Below are 18,550 nucleotides of genomic sequence, written 5' to 3'. Positions count from 1 at the left end.
TCTTCAGAGTCAAATAGACTTAGGTTTTCGAAACGTCAGTAAACAACAACAAAAACTGTTCTTCTCAGGACTATACCAACCTGGACGATCTACATTTACAAACATGAAACCATATCATGCCATAACGAATAAAGTATAATAATTACAAAATATCTCTTTAAAGAAGGCAGCTAACAACATGGTAAAACTCAAAAAACTGTAATTATTTTGAGTATGATTTGACGACATCAGCTTCATTTAGATAAACATGTTAAAAACTCACATTTCCTCCATTTCATTGATTGAAACAATATTTTTTATTAATTCATGAAATTAACACAATTTTTTGCATATTTGCTCATAAACAAACATATCAAACATATTTTTACATGACGTTTTGATAGATATATTGATCATTGTCATGAAATTATAAATATTTATGAAAACTCTTCATGGTTTTATTTTCATTTCACTGGTTTTCACGTTACTAAAACCAAACCAATACATATAATTACTATTTAGTACAGAACGATAACAAAGATTATACCACCAACCACCTTTATAGAAAAAAGCGCAATTTCCACCACCAAGTTTATCATTATCTGAATCTTTGGTTGTAAACTTCATGTTATTGTGATAGGATAATTCATCCCCAGCAGTTCCTGAAAAGTAGAAATAGTTCTATAGTTTTCTGCTGATTTGTATTTTGAAAACGTAAAGAAACTGCTCCTATCATTCTGTCATTATTCACAATAAACTGTATATACAACATTATATGCATTTAATGATGCATATATATTATATTAAGAGTATTTGCTAAACAGTTTTTTTTCGTTGTTGGCTTGATTTAAACACACAGGAATAAAAAGAGAGTTAAGAAAAGCATTGTGAGTTATTTACACCGCTTTTTTACCTAAGAACATTCCCAAGTCTTTAGATATGGCGATCCAACACTTCAAAAGAAATTGTCATATGAATAATAATAAATCATCTTCATTCTCAGACATGTTTAAAATTAACGCACAGCAATTTAAATTTCAGTCTTTATATTGCCTGATTCAAGCACACGCATCGGCCAATCAGAGGACGAATTATACATTTGTTATTTTATAAATTTCTTGCTGCAGGCTTACATTTTTGCATGCTTTGCAAGAAAACATCTTTTCATATCATTAAAAATTACAAATAAACCGCTCTTTTTTGCGTTATACTTTTTCCGGATTACACATAGGAGAAACAAGAGCAAAGACAAGCAAAAGTGCTCAAGCCTGTTTCAGATGTCGCATTTACATGAGCCGAATGCATTCAAAACAAACTTAGATGATTAATTTTATCGCATTTTCGTTTGTTTTAAATGCGTTTGACCCATGTAAAATGTAAATTTTTAGACGGGCTAAAGAAATACGAGCTGTGCTTGTAGATAATATTTAGATAATTATTATCTTTCTGAGGAATAAAATTTGTCTTTAAAGTTACTGATTATCCTGCTCTTCAAAATGATCTTGCTAATGCATTGTATATTGTCTAAATGTAAAGTCAAATGCATTGTAAATGGTCTTTCTTGCGGTTGACATTTCAGACGATACATTTCTTTGACCTTAGAAATTGTTCATATGAGATTGGCCAGCCCGCTTAAGCCGTGCTAGCTAGTTTGCCGGGCCAATTTGTATTCGCATTCACGAGGCGGGCTGGCCAAGCTGAAATGTTGTATTTAATTTCTGCCAACAAATATTGTATTTTTTTAGGAAAATTAAATTGTATTTAGACTCAGACATTCAACAATCTGGTTGCTACCAGTGAGTTCCACCGACTATTGTAATGGTATAACATAAAATTTTCAAAGTTATTTTCAATTAAACGTTGTTGTTTTAAAGTTTTTGCCATATTTAAGTAACCAAATAAGACAAGAGCATGCGCAGTCTCATCGCTTCCAGCCCAGTTCAGCCGGGCTGGCCCGATTGATGCAGTTATATGAGCCCGTTAGAAGCGAGATCTCGCTTCCTTCAAGCAGATCTCTCCAAGCCGGTCTGGCCCGCTCTTCATATGAACGCAATTTCAAAAAAATTGTAAACTAATATACAAGGCGAGATCTCGGCAAAGCTACCTAGCCTGGCATAAGCGGACTGGCCCGTCTCATATGAACTGGTCCTAAGGTACAATCTGTCAACGCAATTTGCTATCACAAACACTCATTTTCTTCAATATTTTCTTACCTGTGTAATTTCCAATACTTAATTGATACTTAGAATTTTCATCCTTTACAACAAAATCTTCATATTCAGCGTATTTTTTAGTGCCTGACGTGTTTACTAGATCAATTCGAAGTTTATTTTTCCTTGCAGATGTTAGTCGATGTATCTTGTCCAATCCAAGCCAGAACTCGGATTTAAGATTACCAAAGCCACGTTTGTACTCCGCCCAACCCAGATAAAAGTCTGTATTTCCACTTCTTTTATTTCTTTGAAATACAGTCCAACCACCACCCGATGACGTCATGTCACAGAAGACCTCAAAGTATCCTTTACCATCAGGATCAATTTGATAAACTCCACTTTCGTTCTTACCATTATTTTGTACCTCAGTGCAATCTTTGGCTATTTAAATTGAAAATGTTAAAAATTCAGTTTCTCAAGGTTCTGTTATGATAGGATAAATGACTGAATTTTGTGAAAAAGTGTTCTTAAGCGAATGAAATCATTACTAGGTATTATTATTATTTGTTAAAAATTGCTTGTTTCATGTTTCACAGGCTGGAAACCTACAGAACACAAGCATTGCATATAAGATATGGATATTATTGACTACTGTGAATTACATTTGAAGTGGGGATGCTGTTTTGCAATACACTCAATTTCAGAATATAAAGTCAATTTCATTGTAATGTGTGCTTACATGAAATTTTTTTATGTCTGAATAGAAAATTCCAGTCTAACTCTAATAGCGTTAAATTGAATAGTAAGAAAGTCATTTGAAATTTTATTAAACCCAGTAGAAATTTAATGCCATCTACTGAAAAACGTTATTACCCATTATTTACATACATTTTTTGACCTTATTTATTGTACCTCTTAAAAATATTGCTTATTTAGGTTTTTAAAGGAAGTGAATTCTTAATAGTAAAACCTAATTTTCTTACATCGAAAGTTAACAAGATATTTATGAATGAACATTATCAGTGCATACCATCCATACTAAGCGGCGGCGGATGACTAATTGCGCAGCCTGTAAGCTTAGAAAAATTTGTGGGACTTTAAGTGATATAACTTTTGAGGACGTTTCCGTTTCTTGTGCTCCATTGCCTTTGCTTCAGTTTTGTTACTCATAGTGTAAACATTATAGAATAAATTTAAATTTCGAACGAGACAAACTCACTACTTTATGAGTTCTATACATAGAGCATTATAATAGTATATCGTATAGTTCCAACAGGATATATTATTGAAATTTTGATCATTTATCTCATCTAGAATGGCAAAGAGTAAAAACTATGTTTAAAGAGAACAGGACTTTTAAAAACGCGGGAATGTAAGCTTCAGCCTACATAGCCTACTGAGTATTCGCACAACGGCCATATTTGTCTGTTCTTGGAATAAGTTCATAAAGCTACAATCCATTGGTTGAAGACATTTGATGTAATATTATTGAGGTGCACTCATTCTAGGAGGTCTGGAAGCAGAGGCCGCGGAACCGGGGGCATTGGGGCAAGTGCCCCCACTTTTGCAACAGGGAAAAATGTGCCCTTTTTCTGGAATGAAAGTGCCCTTTTTCATGGTATAGAAATGCCCTTGTTTTAGGCAAAATTTGACAGAAGAAGTTTTTCTTAGATACAAGTAGCCCCGAGAGTAGAACATAGTTTGTCGGCATCATGCGAAATCAGCTATAGCTTAGTTTTTGATCTTGATTACCCAAATTGATAAAAAATCGCGTTTGTCGATTGGGGTTGTCTTCGCAGACGTCCGCCCAGTAACTTAATTAACCAATGAGAAGTCGCAATTTATGATCCACATGAGACTATAAATTCTACGGCAACGCATTGCTCCCGTCGTATTGTCTTTTAGGCCATTGGTCCTACAAAACTGTTGACAATTCATAATCATAATAATTGAAAATTTTTCGGTTTAAAAATGCCTAGAACTGCTAGGCGAAAACGAGAAAAGGAAAAGTGCTTGTAGAAAGAGCTAAAAGGATGCGAAAACTGACGAGTTTTTTTAGTAGTGCTCCAGCAGAGAACGTTATTGACCAAAACATCGACTCTAGGTCTAATTTGATGCTGCCGTCAGCTACAGAAACTCCATCAACGTGTTTATCTCCTCATTCTCATTCCAAACCAAAATTCGGCGATTCTGATTCTACATCGTCTTCAGAGATACTAGTCGCGCCGCCGACCGAGCCAGTTCACACACCTTCTCAAAACCTAACGTATGCGTCTTTGCAAAGTTCCACGACTACCGCCCTATTGGTAGGACCTATGCAGATTGAGTCAACGGAATGTTTGCTAGGACTCGATTGTAAGCGTTTGTGCTGTACAGGCCGACATCCTTACCATCCTACCCTAGAAGAAATAAAGCACACTTCTAGAAAGAACCAGTACAGGAGGATCGTCGAATGTACGAACTTGGCCGTCTTCTATATTTTTGAAATATATATGGGGCACATACTGCATGACAAAAGGCACCATTGCCTGTTACTTCTGTAAAAGAGCGATGCGTCAAGACCTTATTACTTTCAGTCATAATGGTGAAAAGGCTTTTCTCCTAGGAGAATTCATTGACTGGAGGAAGTGCGGAGAAAACTTAAAAACACTCTCAGTCTAAATTTCACTCAGAGGCGACTGAGAAAGTTTTATTATCTGATGATTCGAGAAGAGATGTTGGAGCGATATTGGTCAGGGAATTGAAGAAAACCCAGGAAACTTGAAGAAGAATGTTGCTAAAACAACTAAGTAATTGGTGCGTGCTTGACTTCACTACAGGAGCGCTTCGATCAAAAAACATATTCTGTATTGATGAACATCGAAACCGTGCTCATTAATGCAGCAAACGGGCGTAAGTTTGAGTTGAATGATGAAGTTGAACACCTTTACGAAAATGACCTCGACATTCACCAGCTGAAGGCGGAGTTAAAGCTTCTTGAAGGAGTTATCTCGCAGCGACTTCCAGAAGTAAAGAAGGTGACATCAATTGACACCATAACATGAATATTCTCAACCGAAGAAAATAACTCATCGCAGATTGTCATGGCAATGTCTAATGTTGTTCGACACTTGCAGATTTACCTTCTTGCTCCAATGAGTGCAGCCTCTTTAGAACAATCTTTTTCATGCCAGTGGCTTGTCAAGACACTTCTCAGGAGCGCGATGACGGCAGCAGGCTACAATAATCTTATTGTTATGCATGTAAACAAGGCCAGAACTGACGAACTGGACTTACGTTTAATAGCTAAGAACTTTGTTCTGAAAAACGAACGTAGGGTTAGATTTTTTGGGAAATTTTAATGAGATCGCATTACTTAATAAATTGTTCATGTAGTCATCTTAGTTCAATTTGTTAGCACGCACGCCGAGCAGTAGAGAATACGCATAGCATTCTAAGAATGTCTACCAATATTTTGCAGACTTTGAAACTTAATCATGATTCATGAAGCAATGCATATCTGTAATATACTAAAACAGTAAGCTGCAAACTCACATGCCCTTTTCGGTCAGTGCCCCTCCCCCCCCCCCACTTTTGAGATACTTCCGCAGCCCCTGTCTGGAAGCATGTCTGTCAAAATGCTTTTTAAAGTTTGTATTTACAGAATTCTTAGTTTAGGAAAGCCAACCAATAATAAACTCAAGACTGTCTAATATGGTGTATCTAGGTTAGCAGGGCCATGGCTAGATTACTAACTTCAGGACGAGTGTTAAACTTAACCTTAACCCTTACCCTAACCCTAACCCTACCCCCTCCTTAATGTAGAGAAACTCAAAATGTGTTAATATTAACATATGCTATTGTCATTTAGAGAACCATACACTTTCAATGTTGTGTGCCGAGGAAGTTTTAAGTGTATTGAAGCTTTTCATAAATTTATTACTAATTTCCTGCTTGACTGTATTGATAATAATGAACTTGTATGTGTGGCTTTGAGCCTTATTTTTGTGGTTACATGTAAAATGTAAATGCAGCAAATTCCTTGCACAGAAGCAACAGCACAGAGAACAGCTCAGGATTCTCAACAAAGAACAAAGTTTTAAAACTGCACAGAGATGCTCTTTATTCATGATCGGTGATAAAAAATCTTGATAAAGACAGTAATAAATCCATACCATTCCTGCACGAGTTACATTCTCCTGAGTATCCTTCCATACACGTGCAGTTCAATCTTACATTAATTTTGCGATAGTATGTGTTGGGTCCACACAAAGGAAAGTGAAAAGTGCTTGTCGCTATATCGATCAATAAAATTAAAAATAAAATTAACCAGGGATTTTAAACGAAACATATTCTTCCTCAAAGAACACAATTTGTCACTCAGTATCCACGTTGACGTACCCAGCAAGCAAGTTTGTTATGCAATGTTGGTAATTTTGGTGTTCGCGCATTTCGTAAAAACAAAACAATTAAATAAATGTTGAAAATTTACAGTGTATGAACAAATTTGCTGGCTGATTGGGACACTATAAGGCATTTACTAAAGAAGTTAGATAATTGAAAGATGTTCAGAAAATTATCAATTCATCAGTAGTTCTCACAAAATGTGTCAAAGCTCATGTATTTTGGCATGGCTTTGCCTTGTTTATTTAAAGTAAAATGAATGAAAAAACTAATCTCAAAAACCATGAGAGTACTTCGTAATCGCCTCAATTTGAACAGCATGCACAAAGAAAATGAAAAGTTTCAAATCTAGTTTAATCTTAAGATGTAAAAGTTTAAACTCTGTTTTGCAATATACTGAAATTTTAAGAAATTTGATAAACATTAAGCTCACTGCACAACATGCTCAATTTGGACGTTTTTGTCTTACAATCTATTTTCATGATTTTTTTTTTATTTAAGGCTGATTTCAAGCCCAAGTGATTGTTTAAATGATGTAAGAAACAATAAAGACTTAAATTTAACACCCAAGAAGTTTGATAAGAATAGACAAACGGCAAAAATGTCCAAATTAGACACTTTGCACTTTGAACTTAATGTTCATCAAATTTTGTACTATTTTGGAAGGAAGAACAACCGTTTACTAAGGCAATGTAACTTTGAACTTTTAACGTCTTTCTATTTTATGAACATTAGCGTGGGAGTTTTTTGAAGTCTTAGATTATTATGTTAAATAAGTAAATATTTTACTACCGTTTTTGTCAGGAGTGATACTGTGTATTGCTACAGCCAAATCAAGATAACTGTTGTTTACAGGAAGAAAATATTTACGTCTCGTACGTTGATCTGTTGTGTTATGGACACTAACGACACTACGTCCAACACTAGTCATGATATAAATGAAATCCCCAAATACTGCCATGGGACCTCGTGAAGTTCCAAAATCAATTACATTTTGGGAGTAGTAAACATAAGAAAAAATATTTCCGTTTGAAACTCGCCAATAAATCTTCTCTTTAGCCATGTCAAGCGTTAGATCATATGCTATTGACTGAAGTGAAACTGAAAGAATATGATGTTTATTTGCAGTCATGCTCCATAACCATAAGAAAAGTTCTGTACTTTCTGCCAAGAATAGATACCTTAATAAAAATATTTGTTTTGTACATTAGTTTTCTCTATACGTACTGAAATACATAAACAATTGGCAAGCTAATATATGCAAGAAAGGAAAGATAGAATACTTTTTTAGTTTAGACAAAGATGTTGTCAAAGTATTAAGAACTACCTTCATATATAGACGGTTTAATGGAACATATTTATGAAATTTGATAATATAGCAACATAAAGCTATTGTAACTAACAGGAAAAGATCACCTTTATCATTTGAAATCTCTCTTTTAAAAACTGAACTAAAATATATGAAGTAATTAAACAATGCATGTGGTTCAGAACATAATAATAAATGTAATACGTTATTTTTATTCACATCAATTCAATAATGATTGGTATTGTTTGACATTATTGTCGGAATGAGTAATGCTGTAGTTTGGAGTGGCTGCTGAATGAATTGTGTTGGTAATTGATAATGCTGAAAATTAGCTGATGCGTGGAATTTTTGTTCGAATTGAAAATTTGGTGTTGGTAAATGATATGCACCATTTCATGTAGATATAAAATTAAGAAAGCTTTGTCATTTCAATTTTAAGCTTTCTTAATTTTTCAGTTTCATCTTGCATGAAAATTTGCAGCTCCTTGGATGGATCATCATCCACAAATGTTTTTAAAAGAGCTATAGCTTCAAAAACATTGTCTTTTGTTGAAACTTTTCTCTGTTTGTTTGGACAAACGATTTTTTATAACTATCTTAACCTTCTCTTTTTAATTGTCAAATTTTTTCATTGTTTTTCTGAAAAATCAGAAGACGATTGACACTGGAGCTAACGCTATTGGTATCATTTAAAAATGATGACTCTATCGCCATGTCATGTTCGTGTTTTTTAGAATCTTTGGATTGGACAAGCTGCAAAAACTGCTTGAACACTATGGCCTTTACTTTATCGAAAATTTTTGATGCAACTGGCAGTTTTGCATTCTCATATACATTTCTTAAAATTATTACTCATTTGAGTAACAGTAAAGTCCATGTGTTCTTGTCGTTCATTGCTACTTGCCCCGAACTCTTTAAAAACTTTCTCGCATATATTGCCATTCTTTTGGCTTTTTGTGTTCGTGAAACTTAATTTTTTCTTGTAATATGATAACAATTAATGCCTAACATAAAGTTTTAATTAGAGCTATAAAAATAGACCAAAAGCTGTAAAATTGAAGTTATACAGACATTTCGTTCTTACTCAAGACATATTCAGGCAAGTAATAATTTATAATGAGATTTTAAGACAAGATATTGTATTTACAAAAGGTGTTGAATTACGACTAAAGGAGGCGGTGTCAAATGAATTACATGATAGTAAGTAAAATTTAGTGAAGTTAAATAACGTTTAGTGGAATGGAACCTCCTTGCACGAAGAGTGAAGGCTTGTATTTATTGATAAGAAGGCTCTCATGAATGGAGAGTTTATAGGAATCGTTAGAAGAGGAAATTATTTTAAAGTCCTAAATTATTTATAACATATTCAGAAAGTTCTCGCTCAACAAGGCTTTTCAGTCAAATTTCTTTTTAATCACATGATTATTACCTTCAGAATCATCATCAGTGGAGCAACTACAGACCTAACGTTTGCCTAAGCTACACTAAGAAACACTGCATGAACTAAAGTTAGTGGAATGATTTTGCAATCAGGTGATTTGATTGGATGTGTGATTGGATTTATTAAAGGAAGTGTGCAGCCACTTAATTTGCTGCTCTCGACTTTTCAATATACTCTGCCATTCAATGCAAGTTAAAAGAAGGCTTGAAAAACTATAAACTTGATATATTGATTATGTTTTTTTAAATTGCCACATTTTTGAAAACTAAAATCCATTTTTATATTTTTCATGTAACTACGTGGGAATGTGTGTAGTTCTTTTTATCTTCATTACAAAACGAAAAGTTGAGGTTTTTTACGTTCACCACATTCGTGAATATTTTAAAACTTTATTGCCATTCCGTAATGAGATTGTTGCACATCTCTTACACTGCCTCAAAAAAGTATACAAAAGAGCACAGTATAGCAACAAACAATGCTCCCAATTTGTTGAAATCTTTTGTGTAGGGCATGTCTTATTAAGCATATGATTACCATGGAGGCCTCAAGCAAATTGTTTTTTCTGATAAAGAAAAGCGCTCTTAGGTGGCTAACCCAAGCCAGTAATGGAATCAAATGTACAACACTAAGTTTCACAGTGCAGTTGTACTTCTTTTTTGTTAGTTGTGGAAAGCCAAGGTTCTGTGAGTATTTGACTAAAGTTTTATATGCAAAGTAATTATTTAATATTTTATTTCAGTTTCTAACCGCTCTGTTTTATTTCATTTAATGTCTTCATCATATATAAACATTGATCCCTCCGTTGTTACCTTTTTTCTAAAAGCTCTTTGGTTGCTCAACATAAATATCGCTGTCGATTTTTGCAATTTCAGGATCTGCATGTTATTTTCTACTGCATGTGCGCTGAATAATCACACGAAACGTGTTCATTATTGCAGTTGGTTTGAAGTTCCTTATAGTCACGCACTAAAATTTTGCTGGCCAAATCTCTCCGAAAGACGTTGATTTTAATAAAAATCTGTCGAACTATATGGCGTTTGTTTCTTTATAGCCAACAAATTACTTAATTAACTGAAGATATGATATTCGCAATTTGCTGGAGAATTTAAGCAATTGTCTCATGAACCAGAAAAATTCAGGTGACTCAACGGGATTCGAACCAATGACCTCTGCGGTCAATCATAGCTCAGTTGGTCAGAGCACTGCACCAGCACCGCAGAGGTCATGGCTTCGAATCCCGTTGAGTCACCTGAATTTTTTAGGGTTCATGAGACAATTGCTTAAATTGTCCAGCAAAGTGCGAAGATCATATCTTTCATCCGCACTGCATAAAGCACTATCATAAAATACTTAATATTCGCTTCCTCGGGAAAAAGCGAGTTTCGATTTCCCTGGAAAATCGATTTTTTTCTATTATTTATACCTTTAAATAACAAACCATAACACGGACTTATAAAATTCAACTTTTCTATTAAATTAAAACACCATCTCTAAAAACAAAAACTCTTACCTTACGTAAGAAAACCCTCAAATAGATTGACATAGTTTATTAATTTTACGCTTACAAGTAATTAAAAAGAATTTCAAGATAGCCTTACCCTTGTTTTGAGTCAAATGCAATGCTGGAAAATTGTAAGCCTGGTTGAAGCCTCATAACACTTGTAATTTCCTTTTTCAAATAAATTTGGTAGATAATGTTCGTGGAGTCAATGTAAAAGATACGACGACCAATCCAGTCAACTGTAATATCATGAACAGAAACATTTTTCGCAAAAATTTCGTTTCTAGTCAAGGCAAGATTTCCCCGTTTGATGTCATTGTCATCAATGTAGTAAAGCACATTCTCAACTACATCAATTTCTATGTCATTATATCTTGATGCATGGTCAGATTTATTCTTACTGGAGCCATTAATAGTGCTGACATAAATATCTCCAGTAATAGAATCAACAGAGTATATTTTATCAAAGCTCATAATAATCATATATGGCTTTGGATAAACATCTAAATAAATAATAGAAAAACTATAAATAACAACGATGAGAGTGGATTATAAAAATGCAATTTTTTATAGACTTTACGATCATAATATTTTGTGAAAGACCAGAATAAGTATTTTTTTAAAGAATTTTTCACTGTAGAAATATTACTAATAACTGAAATTAGATTGGCTGCACAACTTCTACCTATTTTTGTTGAATATTGTTTTTGGTGCTATGAACAAGAAACTATGAAAATTTGTCAAATCTAAAGATTATACCTTTGTAAAAACACATTTCTGTTTGCATTTGCATCACTTCTTTGTTGTATTGTTTTACTTCCTTGCATGCAGTTGTGGTATCGTCATTGCCATTTTTATCAACGCAAGTTTCCATCCATTCTTTCACGTTGTCTTTTAATGTCTCTAAGCTTTTCTTGCATATTGATATGTCGTCATTACCATTTACTATTTGGCCACTAATAGACAGGATTATGAGAGCCCCAAGAAACGCTTTTGTTGAGCTTGATATCATCTTTATTTTCTATTTATTAGAAGGTGGACGATTACTAATTTTTTAAAGCTTTTGTAGTAAAACATTTACTTTATTTCTGAAAGGCTTATCATAAATATAATCATATAATTATTTGTTCTTAAACTTTTTTTGCTATCTAAATCAAGTATGGATTTCTATAATTATCTAACATTTAAACTTCCTTCAAAAAAAGTATTTTCACGTTTGCTTTCAGATAATTTATGATGATTGGATATTATTGCAATAGATTAGACAAATTGTTCATTATAAAGACTCATGTTTACAACAATTCATATAAGTAGAGTTCACCCGCCTAGAACGTGTTTTGAATAATTAGATGTAAGGTTTCTAGGAAACGAAAGGATAGAAAGAAATAAAACATTTCAATGTCCACTATAAGGAAATGACGCAATATATGAAATTCACCAAGAGCGGTTTAGAAAAAATTTAAAATGGGTTGATTTCAAATTTGCTCATGTTAACTCAGTTTACCAGATGAATGGGAAAGACGTATTGTTTAACTAAGCCAGCAAAGTGAAATGCCAAATAATCTGTTGGGCAGTGTTTAACAGACTCGATGGAAATTCTGTAAGTATATGTCGTTTAGTTACAGAAATGAAGGCCGTTAAACAATACATGATATTCTGCTTTACAACATCTGTTAGTCGTATAGAGAAGTTCGACTCTCATAATTATATAAATTCTGAATTGAATGAAATTTATGAGTATTTTGACAGAACTGCTAAAGTAAAGAAAATCTAAAAGCTAAATAGAGGAATGCAACTTTGCAGTATTAAAAAAATTCTTACTTCTTCAAATATTTTGTTTTAGACAATTAAAAGGCATTTGCCATTTGTCAAAAATATTCTTGCAATATTGAATAATTGTAGCAAATGGAAACAAGAGACGAAAAATGTATCATTTGTTTTACATGCATTCCTTGCTTTTAAAATGACTTCTGTATTGATGTTTGATGATGATTTGCCCCATTTCAATTTCTTTAATTATGTACCTCTCTTTCTTTATCATTCCCCTCAATCCTAAAGCTTAGTTTTAATGTCCAATCAAATATTCTTTATCACACATGCATTCTGTTTTATTTTACTATCATTCTCATGTAAAAACGTAAAACAGTTTGCAAATATTTTATCATTTTTAAATGTCTATGATAGTTAACAAACATTTTTTTGTTATCTCGATTTAGAAAAAAATCCTTAATGATGGTTGTTTCAAGTATTTTGATGTAGGTACTATTTTCTCTGGCGTATCATTGGAAATATGATATAATATATTTCCAGACATTCATAAATATAAATAAGTAGAACTTTATCTTTAGTTGTAGTCAAATTACAAATTGGGAGCTAAGTATATATGATGATTAGCTGCGCTACTCTAAACTACAGAAAATGTTTAAAAAAAACATACAAAAATGTTTAATAATGCTTTAAGTATTTTATAAGATAAAGATTGTGTTAGATTATCTGTTGGATTACGTATAAGCCTGACTATGATAAATGAAATGTATGGTCTTGATAAGGAAGTTAAATTCAAAAGAGCTATTGTTTTTGCATTATGTGATAGGCTCTGAATTTTAGGTTTTCTTTATGTTTTCTTTGCTTACCATTGAAGAGGCAATTTGGCTATCAATAAAATTTCTTTTTTGAATTCTGACGAGTTGTTTTCTATTCTTCTCAAACAGCAGCTTAGAAAAAATACAACTGAAGCAGAAATTGTCTTGTCCTAAAGTGCTAGTAATATTGGCTTTTTGAATTTTGACATTAACCCAAGACAAGTATTTTTCTGTGGACGGGGACACAAATTTTGATGATTTTTAATTATAGTTTGGATAAAAAGCCGTAATTGCAGAAATTAAGTGTCAGAAAAAATATGCAACAAAAATATTGTTTCAACAATTCCAAGAAATATCATTTACATTGAAAATAACAAACCAAATTATTTTAATTTCTCATAACAACACTCGGGGAAAAAATATGTTTACGATGACGTTATTCAAATTGGTCAAATATTTCAAGTGTCTCTATAAACTAAAAGAAAATTGTGCACTGCAGATGTTAATTTTCGCTCATAGATAAGATACTATTAAGCCAAAAAAGGAGTATTGTCTATAAGCAACTTTTGTTCAATTTTGATAGCTCATTATAACATGGTTTACCTCCTTTTTACTTAACCTAACATGAATTTTTCTAAAGTATATCAAATTCAAACAAGGCTAGTTTCTTAGGTGATTATCTTTATACATCCCATTTCACATGATTTTAATTTCTCATATTTTTAATAAATTTAGTTTCTTTTAATGTATTCATTCTCTTTCCTCTCTCAAAAATGCAGAAAATAAGGACAAAAAAGACACATTAGTGGTTGCAGACCCCCCCCCCTCATTTATATTTTCAGAGCACAATTTTCGACTTACATTTTACATGATATACATGATATTCTGTTTACAACATCTGTCAGTGGTAAAGAGAAGTTCGACTCTCATAATTATATAAGTTCTGAATTGAATGAAATTTATGAGCATTTCGACAGAATTGCTAATGTAAAAAAAAGTCTAAAGAACTAAATAGAGGAATTCAACTTTAAGTATCAAAAAGTTGTAATTCTTCAAATATTTTGTTTCAGACAATTAAAAGGCGTTTTCCATCTGTTGAAAATAATCTTGCAATATTGAATAATTGTAGCAAAATAAACAAGAGACGAAAAATGTATCATTTGTTTTGCATGCATTCCTTGCTTTTTAAAATGACTTCTGTATTGATGTTTGATGATGATTTGCCCCATTTCAATTTGTTGAAATATGTACCTCTCTTTCCTTATCATTTCCCTCAATCCTAAAGCTTAGTTTTAATGTCCGATCAAATATTCTTTATCACACATGCATTGAAGTTTTAGTTTACTATCATTCTCATGTAAAAACGCAAAACACTTTGCAAATATTTTATAATTTTTAAATGTCGATGATAGTTGGAAAACATTTTTTTGTTATCTGCATTCAGAACAAAAATACTTAATGATGGTTGCTTCAAATATTTTTGATGTAGCTACTATTTTCTCTGTCGTATCAATGGAAATATGATATAATATATTTCCAGACATTCATAAATATCAATTAGTAGAACTTTATCATTGGTTGTGATCAATCAATTCGTTTTGTTTTCATCATAAGGATAAATATAAAATGATAAAAGATTTGCGAAACAGTAAAAGTTTTTAAGAATTTTAAGTTAGTCAAATTACCAAATGGCAGCTATGTATATATGATGCATGGTTGCGCTATTCTTAACTATAGAAAATGTTTAAAAAAACATACAATAATGTTTCATAATGCTTTAAGTATTTTATAAGATAAAGATTGTGTTAGATTATCTGTTGGATTACGTATAAGCATGACTATGATAAATGAAATGTATGGTCTTGATAAGGAAGTTTAATCAATAAGAGCTATTGTTCTTAAATTATGTGATAGGCTCTGAATTTAAGGTTTTCTTTATGTTTTCATTACTTACCATTGAAGAGGCAATTTGGCTATCAATAAAATTTCTCTTTTGAATTCTGACGAGTCGTTTTCTATTCTTCTAAAAACAGCAGCTTAGAAAAAATATAACTGAAGCAGAAACTGTCTTGTCCTAAAGTGCTAGTAATATTGGCTTTTTGAATTTTGATATCAATACAAGACAAGTACTTTTCTGTGGACGGGGACACAAATTTTTAAGATTTTCAATTATACTTTGGATAAGGAGCCGTAATTGCAGAAATTTAGTGTCAGAAAAAATATGCAACAAAAATATTGTTTCAACAATTCGAAGAAATACCTTTTACATTGAAAATAACAGACCAAATTATTTTAATTCCTTATAACAACACCCCGGGAAGAAATATGTTTATTTTGACGTTATTCAAATTGGTCAACTATTTCAAGTGTCTCTATAAACTAAAAGAAAAATGTGCACTGCAGGTGTTAGTTTCCGTTCATAGATAAAATACTATAAAGCAAAAAAGAAGTATTGTCTATAAGCAACTTTTGTTTAATTCTATAGCTCATTATAATATGATTTACCCCCTTTTTACTTAACTTAACATAAACTTTCCAAAGTACATCATATTCGAACAACGTTAGTTTCTAAGATAATTAGCTCTATACATCACATTTCACATGATTTTAATTTCTAATGTTTTTAACAAATTTAGTTCATTTTAACGTATTACTTCCCTTTCCTCTCTCAAGATTCGGAAAATAAGGACAAAAAACGACAAATTAATGGTTGCGACCCCCTCCCCCCACCCTCCCCCTAAACATTTTCAGAGAAAAATTAAGACTTACAATTTCATAAGTGACAATCCTCATACAGGTAAGTGTTTTTTCGTTTTCACCGAATGTATAAAAGTAAAGTTTCTGCACATACTTTTTTATTTTTCTATCATAAATTTTGGCGTACTACGTATGTTTGTGTCTTGTTAACATAATGTCAAATCTAAGTTATTTGGGCCCATTACTTGTACAATATGTATAAATGTACATCATTAGATTATACTTTTGAACAATTTTTCTGAAAATAATAATGATTTTCTACAATTCTGTTTTAAAAATATTACATTGTCATTGAATGAAAAACATTCTCTCAAATTTATTCAGTTTCTACAATAAAAAACGCTTTCTGAAAAAAAATCTGCAAAGAAATGTCTCTTTTGTTACGTTGCTTTTGAGTCAGATTGTGTGACAGGGAATATTTAATACTGATTGCAAAAAAATATAAACACCTCTTAAAAAAATTCTTTTTAATGTTTAAATTATTCAACAGCTTAATCCCATTGACGTAATTATATTAGCGTGCTTTAAATTTGCATTGAAATTCTCACGAAGACACGCATATAATATTGCAGTTAAGTTGTTCATTCTCTTCTTTGAGTCACGCAACGTCAACAAGAGTTGTGAATTTTTAGGTTTGAGAAGCCAGTTAGAGAAGTCATAGGACGTAGATGGGGCTCTAACACGCCTTTTTAGAGATTGTACTTTACTCATCATGTCTCTAATACATTTTGCTTCGTCAGGTAGCAATGAACCCAATTTATTCATCTTTTATGCTTTAACATACATCCAAAATTACTTTAGAAAATTCTCTATGCATGATGCCTTAAAACATTTTTTTTGCATTTACGCAGCATAATAGAAACGCTTTACCTGCTGCTTTAATATTTAAATTTCAAAAATTGTTTGTGTGGGAGAATAAATTAGTTTTTTCTTCTAGCAGCTGAAAAGCTGTTTTGTAAATTTCCAATTGACTATATTTACAATGTATGGATCTCTGCAAAGTAAGAAATTTCATTATAATTTTACTAATGTTCAACCGAATAGTTATTGATATATTACAGAGTTCAACTTTCACTAGTTGACAGAGGTCAATTTAATAAAATATGTCGTCATGTAGCAATGTAAACTATTTGTTACAAAGAAGTCGTTGCTAATGTCCTTTTCTTTGGACATTTAAATGTCACTCAATCTATTGACTTCTCCTCAAACCATGCAATCACAGATCTGATGCAGAAAAACAAACACAAACACACTAAGAAATCTATTTGAAAAATAAGGCCAAAACTCCTTTGTTAAAGATTGACTGTTGTTTTGGTTTCGCGTTCATACTTTGCCAGCAAACTAAGAGATACTTCAAAGAGTGACTTACTACAAAAACCAACCTATGCAACTATCGTTATCGAGCAGCTATGAACATGCCAACAAGCAGACTAATCAAAGTGCTTGTTCAACACGACAATATCATAAAGCATCACACGTCATTTAAAAACAGATGGATTTAATTATATACTTTATACTGCATGTCACAAGGTGGTTTATAGTGCTGCTATCGAAAAAATGCTTCCGCCAATACCTTTATGAACATTTAAAGAATAAATTACCCCCGACTTTCTCTTCTACTTCCCGAAACAGTTTGAGACAACAAATAAAGTTGATATTCTACGGAATATCTTATCTTGCATTCAATATAGATTCACTGGAGAATGTTATCGATTTTGAAAAACTTTGAATAATTTATGGCTCGGAAAAGAAAATTTAAAAATGTCCCAGTGTAAGAAATAGCAAGCTTTCCTAGCTTTAAAAGATTTTTAAGCCAGCTATTATTCCATCCATTAACTGAGTGTGACACAGTGTCTTATTTTGGAGGGTGCGACAAAAGAAAACTGCATTGGATGTCTGGAAATTAATTCATCCTCAACGGACTATTGAACCCAACAATTACATGGTCAGAAGAAAACATCACAAAGCAATCTATGGACGTTATTGAGAGGTGTGTGTTGCTGTTGTTTCATCGAAAGAAAAGGAAACTGATACAAACTGATTAAATATGCATGCAAAGGAAAAGTCAGTGCAAGTACTTTAAAGGCAATCTGTACTTAAACTGCTCTTTGTAATATGACTTTTATCCATTGCATTTTTACGACAGCTACATGACCAATTTCGTATGAAAAATCGGTTTTCTCGTATTCACAGTTTTTTGTTTGGAACTTCACTGAACTGATTAGCAAATAGTTCATGTTAAATCGATGCAGACAAATGAACTAGTAAAATTGTCTGAATGTTCTGTTTGAAGAGCATGATACACTACTCAAGTTGAAAAAGCTAGATGTCAACAAAGTACAATGTTTCTGGCAATAAACGCAGGAATTGACCAAGTGACCATTTTACACAAACTGTTATCGGTGGATAACTTCGCGAGTTTTTATTGAATTCACTCAAATACAT

The 18,550-nt window shown here is 32.4% G+C and overlaps 1 protein-coding gene and 3 long non-coding RNA genes across 4 annotated transcripts; 1 reads left to right on the top strand and 3 right to left on the bottom strand.

Moving 5' to 3' along the window:
* Positions 1–317: 317 nt before the first annotated feature.
* LOC124454326 lies at positions 318–2,390 on the bottom strand. Its single transcript, XR_006951402.1, has 3 exons — positions 2,193–2,390; positions 537–641; positions 318–466 (listed from the first exon to the last, which is right to left on the bottom strand). It is a non-coding gene; the product is annotated as an uncharacterized LOC124454326 (long non-coding RNA).
* A 165-nt stretch (positions 2,391–2,555) lies between these two features.
* Positions 2,556–7,438, bottom strand: LOC124454325. Its single transcript, XR_006951401.1, has 3 exons — positions 7,308–7,438; positions 6,287–6,406; positions 2,556–2,573 (listed from the first exon to the last, which is right to left on the bottom strand). It is a non-coding gene; the product is annotated as an uncharacterized LOC124454325 (long non-coding RNA).
* Positions 7,439–11,240, bottom strand: LOC124454909. Its single transcript, XM_047005662.1, has 3 exons — positions 10,864–11,240; positions 7,556–7,696; positions 7,439–7,469 (listed from the first exon to the last, which is right to left on the bottom strand). The coding sequence occupies exons 1-3, from the start codon at positions 11,238–11,240 to the stop codon at positions 7,439–7,441; spliced, it is 549 nt and encodes a 182-aa protein (XP_046861618.1).
* Positions 11,241–17,025: 5,785 nt separating this feature from the next.
* LOC124454324 lies at positions 17,026–18,118 on the top strand. Its single transcript, XR_006951400.1, has 2 exons — positions 17,026–17,106; positions 17,972–18,118. It is a non-coding gene; the product is annotated as an uncharacterized LOC124454324 (long non-coding RNA).
* The last annotated feature ends 432 nt before the right edge of the window (positions 18,119–18,550 follow it).

This window comes from Xenia sp. Carnegie-2017, unplaced genomic scaffold (assembly GCF_021976095.1).
Source record: "Xenia sp. Carnegie-2017 unplaced genomic scaffold, XeniaSp_v1 HiC_scaffold_3, whole genome shotgun sequence".
Taxonomy (NCBI): domain Eukaryota; kingdom Metazoa; phylum Cnidaria; class Anthozoa; order Malacalcyonacea; family Xeniidae; genus Xenia; species Xenia sp. Carnegie-2017.
Note: the sequence above shows the minus strand (reverse complement) of the source record. Positions and strands in the feature narration are given on the sequence as shown.

Excerpts from the sequence above, each read along its gene's own strand:
- LOC124454909 (XM_047005662.1), bottom strand. The coding sequence starts at position 11,240 with ATGAGCTTTGATAAAATATACTCTGTTGATTCTATTACTGGAGATATT. Across the intron at positions 7,697-10,863 it reads GCATTTGACTCAAAACAAGG|GTATCTATTCTTGGCAGAAA; the intron begins GTAAGGCTATCT and ends ATTTTTATTAAG. Across the intron at positions 7,470-7,555 it reads GCTAAAGAGAAGATTTATTG|TATTTGGGGATTTCATTTAT; the intron begins GCGAGTTTCAAA and ends GTCCCATGGCAG.